The sequence below is a fragment of the Palaemon carinicauda genome, chromosome 6 (genome assembly GCF_036898095.1).
Source record: "Palaemon carinicauda isolate YSFRI2023 chromosome 6, ASM3689809v2, whole genome shotgun sequence".
NCBI classification, from domain to species: Eukaryota; Metazoa; Arthropoda; class Malacostraca; order Decapoda; family Palaemonidae; genus Palaemon; species Palaemon carinicauda.
In genome coordinates, this window is record NC_090730.1 from 68319857 (window position 1) to 68330392 (window position 10536).

General features: G+C 33.3%; 1 protein-coding gene across 1 annotated transcript; it reads left to right on the forward strand.

Moving 5' to 3' along the window:
• The first annotated feature begins 266 nt into the window (after positions 1–266).
• On the forward strand, positions 267–5806 carry LOC137642121 (probable serine/threonine-protein kinase clkA). Its single transcript, XM_068374671.1, has 3 exons — positions 267–422; positions 4122–5079; positions 5567–5806. Exons 1-3 carry the CDS (start codon positions 404–406, stop codon positions 5706–5708), a joined length of 1119 nt encoding a protein of 372 aa, XP_068230772.1. The 5' UTR covers positions 267–403; the 3' UTR covers positions 5709–5806.
• Positions 5807–10536: the final 4730 nt, after the last annotated feature.

Consider the following 10536-nt stretch of genomic DNA (forward strand, 5'->3'; position numbering starts at 1 on the left):
GTAATTTACATTTTGCATGTGGAGTGAAGTAATTAATGATTTCAGAAAATATGATACAATTCTTTATTGTCAATTAGAATGGAAATCCTTGAACCAAATTCATCGTCACCCCCTCCCTTCCCACCCCAATTCTCCCCATTCACCCCAGCACCGGAACGACACCCAATTCTCATGAAAACAAGAATGGACGCCCTCTACAAAGACTGGATGCATCCTATATATAACAACACACGTCTCTTTCTCCGGTACATGACGAGCAAAGTATCCTTTTCAATCGAAGGACGGAGACCTGTTTCTCGTGACATACCTGCCGAATCACTTGGCTCTTTGCGAGTATAAAACCTGAGGACAGAGGACTTGCATTCATTCCATCTGGCGTCTCCCTCCGGATTGCACATCGAAAATGAAGGTCGCATTTTTTAGTGAGTTGGATTCAGTTTATGGAGTGACTGATTTCATTGCAAAGTTTTACGGTTTTATTCTTATGTATTAGTGGATATATATCAAAGCAAATATTTACAAATATTAACATGCATGTATTGTATTTCAGAGAATGTCTAAATTCCACACAATATCTAGAAATATATATATATATATATATATATATATATATATATATATATATATATATATTTATATTGTGTGTGTATGCATGTACATATATTGACATGCCGTATATATATATATATATATATATATATATATATATATATCTGTGTGTGTGTTTGTGTGTGTGTGTGTGTAATCATCAACCACACTGGCATTTGATATCGAATTCTTCCTTTGGGAATACATATTCGCTGAAAATTAATTTATGATAAATGCTTTTAGCTGGCAAAAATTCGAACCTATGCCTCCGAGTCGAAACAATGCCAGCAGTGACTCTTACCACCTTCGATGGCTCGGTTGGTAGGAATCATTGCTGACATTGTTTCGACTCAGAGGGATAGGTTTGAGTCCTTTCCCAGCTAGAAGTATTTATCATAAATTCATTTTCACTGGATATAGATTCCCAAAGGTAGAATTCGATATTAAATGCCATCGTGATAAATATTTATTTCTAAGAGTCCCGAACGTTAATGACAGATGGTTATGCATATAAGGATAAAAATCAACACAACATCGTCTTAGAATATAAGATAATTTATACCTCATACTGGGACCGAAACCTAGTCTCTTCAAATGATTGATGTTGACTTTGCTTTTCATTTCAAGAGATTAGGCTTCAGTCCCAATATGAAGTACAAATTTATATATATATATATATATATATATATATATATATATATATATATATATATATATATATACATATATATATATATAAATATATATATATTTATATATATATATATATATATTTATATATATACCGTATATATATATATATATATATATATATATATTATATATATATAAATATATATATATATATATATATATATATATATATATATACTTATATGAAAATATATATATATATATGTATATATATATATGTATATATATATATATATATATGTATATATATTATATATATATATGTATATATATATATATATATATATATATATATATACATATATATATGTATTTATATATATATGTACAAAAATAATTATACATCTTTATATATATATGTATATATATATATATATATATATATATATATATATATATATATATATATATGTACAAAAATATCTATACATTTAATTGAAGGCATGCCTCACTAGCAGGAAAACTTGGGTTTGGATAGAAGCTGAAACCGAATAATTTTCTTAGTTAAAACCAGTTGTAACTTAATTTTATCATCATCATCATTATCTCCACCTATGCCTATTGACGCAAAGGGCCTAGGTTAGATTTCACCAATCGTCTTTATCTTGAGCTTTTAAATCAATGCTTCTCCATCCCTCAAATCCTACTTCATGCTTCATAGTCCTCGGACATGTAGGCATGGATCTTCCAACTCTCCTAGTGCCTTGAGGAGCCCAGCTGAACGTTTGGTGAACTAATCTCTCTTGGGGAGTGCGAAGAGCATTCCCAAACCCTATCCATCTACACCTCACCATGATCTCATCCACATATGGCACTCGAATTATCTCTTTCATAGTTTTATTTCTAATCCTGTCCTGCCTTTCAACTCCCAACACACTTATGATGGCTTTGTTCTCAAATTTACAAAAACTGTTGGATAATTTTTCTTAGTCATACCATAACTCTGTTCCATATAGTAACACCGATCTCACTAAACTGATATATAGCCTGATTTTTAAATGTAATGTCAGGCGATTTGATTTCCAAATTTTATCTAACCTAGCTATTGTCTTATTTGCTTTTTTCAATCTTTCACTAAACTCAAATTCTAAAGATCCTGTATTAGAGATCGAAGCTCCTAAATGTTAAAATGTCTCCACCTCATTAATCTTTTCTTCTTCCAATGATATTTCATATTCCCTTGATATTCCGTTCTCATCATTTCTGTCTTTCTTCTATTGATCTTAAGCCCAACCTCCTGTAATATTTCATGCATTCTGGTAAGCAAGCTTTGCAAGTCATGTGGTGTTCTGCGAATGAGGGCAGTGTCATCAGCATACTCAAGGTCAGCTAATTTCCTGTTACCAATCAAGTCCAATCCTTCACCATCCCTAACTGTTCTATGCATTACAAAATCAATGAGGAGGATAAACAACATAGGTGACAACACAATCCCTTAAAGTACTCCCTTGGTGACTGGAAATTCATTTGATAGGACTCCAATAACATTAACTTTGCATTTGCTATGCCTGCGAACAGATTTAATCAAATATACATGCAAATCCATAATAACGCAGGATGTTCCACAAAATTGGGCGGTGCACACTATCAAAGGCTTTTTCATAGTCCACAAATGCCATTTAAGGTGGATTTCTATATTCTCTATATTGCTGAACCACATGTAAAATGAAAATTTGGTCAATACAACTTCCACCTTTTCTAAAGCTTGCTTGTTCATCTCTCAGCTTTTCATTAATCTTTTTCTTGTCTAGTCTCTTTAGAATGATCATATTATATATTTCCATGACAACCGACGTAAGTGTGATGCCTCTGTAATTATTGAAATCAGTCATTTTTTTTTTTTTTTTTTTTGTAATTTCATCAACACTCCTAGCTCCAATTCATCAGGTTTTGCCTCTTCGCGCCACATTCTACAAAATAATCTTGTAAGCATTCTGGGGGTCACTTCATATTCGGCCAATATCATTTCAGCATTTATTGTATTATATTCAGGGGTTTTCCATCTTTTGAGTCTTTTAATGATAGCTTCAACTTCAAATACACTGAATTCATTCATGGGCACATCAAGGTCTTCCTCAGCTTCAGGTATATCAATCAAATTCTTCCCTCCAAATCTCCTATTCATGACCTCACTAAAGTGATCCATCTAACGTTGCCTTTCTTCATTTTCTGTTGTTATAACAAATTCATCTCTCTTTGATGGGTATATGAATCTTCTTCTTTGCTCCAGTAGAGATTCCATTATTAATTCTTTGAACAGTTCTTACACCACAGCCATCCCCTGAATTCATAGTTTTATCGGCCTCATATGCTTTTTTATCTAAATATTCTCTTTAGTCATTCCTGTCTTTTCTTTTGACTTCACTATCAATACTGGAATACTTAGCATGTATATTTGTGGATGTCCTTGTGCTGGGGAAGACTACTTCCAATAACAAGATTTGATTTACAGGAGATAGTCTTTTACTAGATGGTTAAGTCAACTCAGGTGCTGTGCAACCAAAAGTGACCTCTTTACCCTTTTCTCTTTACTGAGGGGATTGAAACCCCATCCCTTTACTAAACCTGATAGGTATTGCCCTAGTCATCCAACTTACAGGCGTACAATTCAGTTCTTAGGTTAACAATGGTACAATGGGTTTTAAATGAAGTTTGCTCATTTATTTGTTGTTAACCTTTTACATACATTTTATATACTGTATATTTACATGTATATATTTTACAGATCTACAGTATATACTGTATATATTTATGATGATATATTTGTCTGTATATATACATTTATAAAACATGTTTGTTTCATAATTCGTAAGTGCCACTATTATTTTTCTTTATTCCAGTGCTTGCTGTTGCTGTTGCAACTGCACAGCAGTTCAACCAGAGACGTGAATTCAATACAGCTGTCCGACTTACTGGTCCGGGATTCTTCCAACAAGGAGGATCTTTTACTGATCGTTCATCCTTTGATAACAGCAACTTCGATCAGCAGCGACGATCTTTCACCAGTTCTAACAATGACAACTTCCATAATCAAAACAGTAATTTCCAGTCTTCCTCATTTGTTAGTAACAGGAATCTTGATTCATCTCAACCTATCCAGAACAACAACCAGTTTCTGTCTGGATCAAGAACTTTCCAGATAGATCAACAAAACAGGAATCAAAATCAGTTAAAAAACCCTCGGTCTCAACAAAATCAACAAAATACCTTCACTTCAAATGCCTTCCAGCAGAACAGAGGAAGCCAGCTCCAGTCTCCTTCCAACGTAAATAATTTCCAACAGAACCAGCAAAATTCTGAAAACCAGTTCCAGACATCTTTCGACAGAGAAAACTCTAGGAACAGAATTGCATTGCTTGACAATATTCAACTAACTCCATCTACCAGATTCCAGAGCCCATCTGGTCAGCAATCTTCGGGATTTTCTTTCCAGGCTAACAGAAACCAGCAGAGCACAGGTAACCAATTCCAGCAGTCAAATCTGAACCAGAGAAATTTTGAAAGCAACTTCCGTTCCAATGACAACAACCGATTCTCAAGTGGAAGTCGGTCTCAGTCCGTTGCTCAGGTGCGATCAGGTTCATCTTCCAGTGACTTTAATGAAGAATCTAACGGAGTTTTCGAACCCTTAAACCTTCCCTCTGGAGCCAGTGCCCTACTTGGAGGCATCTCCACTTCTTTCAGCTGTGTGGAGAGACCTTATGGCTATTATGCTGACCAAGAAAACTTCTGCCGTGTCTTCCATATCTGCAATCCTTATCTTTTCTCTGACGGAGAAGTTCAGACCTATCAGTATAGGTAAGAGCCTTCATATGATACTAATTCCATCCAACAAAATAATACTAATGCTCTAAATGAAATTATTAGATGATCCTATAAGACAGATACCTTTGGTATATAGATTATGTTTAGATCATAATTATAATTATTTTACCCTTTTTCCTTTTCTATGTTATTTTTATCGTAACTTGAACATATCTAATGTAACCCAAAGCATAACATATCATCATAAGCAATTCAATCCTAGTAAAGCTAACCTAAAGAAAGGTAGTAAATCTGTGTTAGCTATTATATTTACCTTTGTCTTTGGAAATACGATTGTTTTCAGTATGACCCATATTGCATATATATGGAAAGGAAATTTCTTCTTGATAAACCGGAAAATCTTTACCCGAAATATTTTTTTATTGTCTCATACAAGCTTTTTTTTTTTTTTTTTTTTTTTTTTAGAAAAATTTAGGTTTCTTCATAGAACTTGATGTTTTTTCTTTCTTTTCTTCTGAAGCTTCATGTGTGGCGAAGGCACCGTCTTCGACCAGAACGAGTTGACCTGTAAGAAGGAGTACGACGCAACCCCTTGCCAGGAGGCAGCCAACTTCTACTTCAGAAACGAACAATTTGGGCGCCCAGAAGAAAGGTCTTTCTAAATGCCTAAATAACTGGGATTTATTCTTTTGTGAAGATGAATGGATTACGTCATTTACCTGAAAAATCTAACAATAAAAAATTACCGTCGCATGTAATATTTAAGATATATCTAAAATAAAAGCCTACATAAAAGAAGTGTTTTTATACTCATTCTTCAATTTGCAAAGTTTACCACATTATTTGTCATTTAGAATAAAACCTTGCAACAAAATTGTGCAAAACTGATTTGCTACGAAAGGTAATATTAGTAAATGAATACCCAATATAGTTTATTTTGATATTAAAGGCAAGAATGGTACCAGTAATGTTCCTTTATATGATGTTTGTCTTTTTATTTTGTGCATGGCTCTTTGCACATTGTAAAAATTAGCAGCTAATTTGAAAGAAATATTCTGAATTTCAAAATAATTTCTTCAGTTTTCTGTTGTTTCACATTTTACAATCTTATGATTCTTTGATTTTGAAGAGATGAGGATGATGATAACAATTCCGCCATAGTTATCACTCGTCTATAATTAGTCTATTGAATCTTGACTTTAACTCTTCGTTCCATCTTTTCTTACTTCCCGTAAAGAGTGATTTGGATAGTTTTGATGAAGGGGTTGTTCTTATTATTGAACGTACCCATTTCTCTCTCTCTCTCTCTCTCTCTCTCTCTCTCTCTCTCTCTCTCTCTCTCTCTCTCTCTCTCTACAGAAGATGAAGGAATGGTGTAAATTGTAATTACTGAATAAAGATCATCTTTAATAAGTTGTTAAATTTTAGTCAGAATATTGACTCATTGAAATATGTGCAATGGTCTCCATCATTTTTAGTATTTTAGTAAATAAAAAGATTATCTGTTTTTATCGGTTCCCAAAAGACAAAGAAATCCAACAGAAATCGATAGAATTATGTCCAAGGTAGAGTTAATTTAATGCTGCTGAGTGTTGCGTTCGTATTTCTACCCTTTAAATCTTCATTGAAATCCGGAAAGGCTCTACCAAGAAATTATTATTATTTCACAGATGATACCAATTCTTTTGTCCGAAATTCAAGACTGGAAAAGCGAAACGGGAAATAAATTGTTTAGAAGGATACTGATTCGTAAATGGAAAGTAATTCGAAAGTAATTGCAATAATGATAAAATATAACATCTTCTCTATCAGCTTCAAGATGCCCAAAGAGAAAGATACTTTACTTTTAAAATCTGTGAAATGGAAAAAGAAGTGTTGACAATTTACGTGAACAACAAAGAACCATAAAGTGTGTAAAGGATGTGCTTAGCCAAGTTGATCGTCTACCACAAGGGACATGTTTCTTTACGGGTAAAATATCTTTTATTATTATTATTATTATTATTATTATTATTATTATTATTATTATTATTATTATTATTATTATTATTATCATTATAAATAGCAAAGCTACAAACCTATTTGGAGAAGTATGAAACTAAAATACCAAGGGCTCCAACATGGAAAAATAACTCAGGGAGGAAAGAAAATAAAGAAATAAATAAACTATACAAAAAGTAATGAATAATGGATAGAAAGTATATTCAAATCAGTAGCAACGTTGAATTATATGTCATATATAAACTATGAAGAGAGACTCATGTCATCGTGTTCAACATGAAAACATTTACTCCAAGTTTGAGTTTCTGAGGTTTCACTGATTCCACAGCACGATTGTGAAGATCATTCCACAATCTGATCACAGCTGTGATGAAACGTAATACTGTATAGTATTGAGTCTTATGATGGAGAAAGCAAGGTTTCTAGAACTAATTGCATACCTAGTACTACGTACAGTCTGGGAAGTTCTGAAGGCAAAGGATGGTCAGAATTATAAAAAATCTCATGTAACAGGAATAAACAACTAACTGAACGACAGTGCCAGATATTAATATCAAGATCAGGAATGAGATAATTATTGGACTGCAAGTTTTTGTCCAGCAAATTAAGATAAGAATCGGCAGCTGATGACCGGATATAAGAATAATACTCGAAACATCGCAAAATGAAAGAATTAAAAAATTTCTTCAGAATAGATTGATCACCAAAAATCTTATAATGCTTTCTCGCTGTGACATTTTTTTGTATAATTGAATGAGAAACAAATCAGATGTATTTCTCAAAAGTAGATATACAATCAAGAATCATACCGAAAATTTCAAAATAGTTATATGTAGTTGAAGAAACATTATCAATGCAAAAATATGGGGTTGAGAATTCACTGTCCTCTACCTACTTGCACTCATACTGTAAATTTTGTGAGGGTTCAACTTCATACCCCGCAATTTGCACCATGCACTTATTTTAACTTAATCTCTATTAAGGGATTCAGCATCCTCAAATCTACATTTAGGAAATGTAAATGAGTTGAAGAGAGTAGCATCATGTGCATATGCAACGAACTAGTTTTGTAGGTTAACAACCATATCAGTTTGGTCTACATCTCCTGAGACATCAAGGTACATGAAGAGTGTTTTAATTTCACGCAACTAAAAATCTAAACTAGTTAGTTTAGCTTCAGGAAAACAGGAATGAGGGAGATGAAGTTTCTCCTTCCTTGAATCATGAACACTAAATGGAAAAGCTATCTGGCCTAAATAAAGGACGAACTGTTTTGTCTACACCAAAGAGTGCAGATCTAATGCATTTAGACTGTACAAGAAAGTGTTCCTTTTGTGGTCAAATTGTATTCTTTTCCAGTCGAAGAATCAATTCAATGAGTAACAAATCTGATCTGTTACCCTTCCAAAACTTATAGACCTGTTTCTCCTTATAAGCCCATCTATAATAATCACTGAGCCAAGATTAGTCTTTCACGTGGTATTTTAATACATGAAGGTGGATACACCTATCAATCATATTGACCAGACTCTCATTCAAGAAACCTACAGGTATAACACTTTTATACAATTGTGACCAATTCAAATGCAAAAGCTGACTCAAAATGCCTTTCCAATCTTCTTGAGATTTTATATACAGTATATATATCGTATATGAGTATGACACATTAGGGAAAAGCTGCTCAGTCTTAATTACTTATGAAACCAAGGCATGATCAGATGTAGCTACTGGACAACTAACCTCACATGTTATAACACCATGTGCTAGGTGCAAGCTGTTATCTGAGCTTTGAGTAGTGTCACCTATGATTTCCTCACAACCTATTTGAGATGAAGCTCCAAAGCTCCTAAGCCATGGCCAACAAGCAAAAATGAGACCTCTCTATCATCATTTTCTATCTTAGCCATAATGGTAAAAAGATAATCGAAGAATCATGCAAGTCTGGATTCCAGTAAATCGAACACGAATAAAAGTTGTCATGCATGCCACAAACTTTAATTACCTGAATCTCACGACATACACATTCAGAATTTTTGAGAAGCAGGATACTCAATCATAATATACACCGCCATTATCCTTCCCCTAGGAATGGCCTCTCGTTTTCAAATTATTGTCTTCTTAAAATCTGGAATAAGGAGCTCAGATGAGTGCTTCATTTGAGAAACCATAGTTCCTAAGCACAAAAGAATATCAAACTGTCTGGAGGTAAATATAAGGTCTCGAATATTGCCATGCAGTTCACAAGCATTGCAATGTAAGGAAACACTGGAAAAGTCTAAGGCGCACTGGTCCAGGATTTTGCTCAATATCTCCATATGGAATAAGAATTACAAGTGATGAAAAAGGCTTATCATACATGAAAACAAATAATACTCGGCTGGTGTTAGTAGCAGAGAGAGAACCCAAAGAAAAATAAAAAAGGTATTTTTCAATTGAAAACAGGAATGAAGGTTACCAAGATCTTAATGCTTTTGGCCACTGTATTCTGAAGGGCGTGAGTGAGTGGATGCCAGATGATGCCAAAGCTCTACCAGAGTTACTCAAGGCATAGATCTGGTCTAATCTATAGAACTTGCTTTTAACTATCACCAATCAAACTATGTGTCTTCAATCCTAGAACCAGGAGGGGAAAATTACATGGATGCATTCCCGAAAATTGCAGTATACCTCTTTTTGAATTAGCAGCGCATTACATACTAATTGTTGATCGATTAGTATAAGTCGTGGTTGATGTATATGACAGAGAGAAATTTACGGTTTACATGGCATCCTTTTATCAGGATCCGCTCTTATATTGAAAACACGAGTGGCTATCGAAGAGTAATACACACACGGTGTCCAGTGCTGATTAGATATTCAAAAGACATCCAAAGCTTCAATTCAGTTGTATCTGACGTCCCCTGTTTGTCTAATAGAGGGCATCAATGAAAATATGGGACTCTTTACTAGTAAGAACAGTCCCATTTATATTTCATAGATCAAAGCAAGCAAATTTAAAATTCCCATATGTAACTAATAGACTATGTATATATATATATGTATATATATATATATATATATATATATATATATATATATATATATATACATGTGTGTATTTACATATTGTTAGATTTTTAAATAAAGAAAATCAATGAGGATTTGTTTTAGGTCTACAATTTGAATAGTTTTAGGAGTAATAATGACCAGAAATGAGGTGGTAACGGACATACGAAAACAAATAAGTCAAAAGACAATAATATGAATTACTTGCACAAAAATAATTTTATTACATATTTATAGAAACTATGAACTTTTTTTTTTTTTTTTTTTCAATATCAATTGGTGCAAAACTAGAGAGGTATCAAGTAGGTTTTATATGAACATATTACATAATCATTTACTTTATATCTCGATCCGCACTCGCCTGTGCTAAATCGTGAGAAATCTCTAAAGTATCGTATCCAAGAAATACATTAGGCACCTATGAGCTGATACAGGCATAGGATA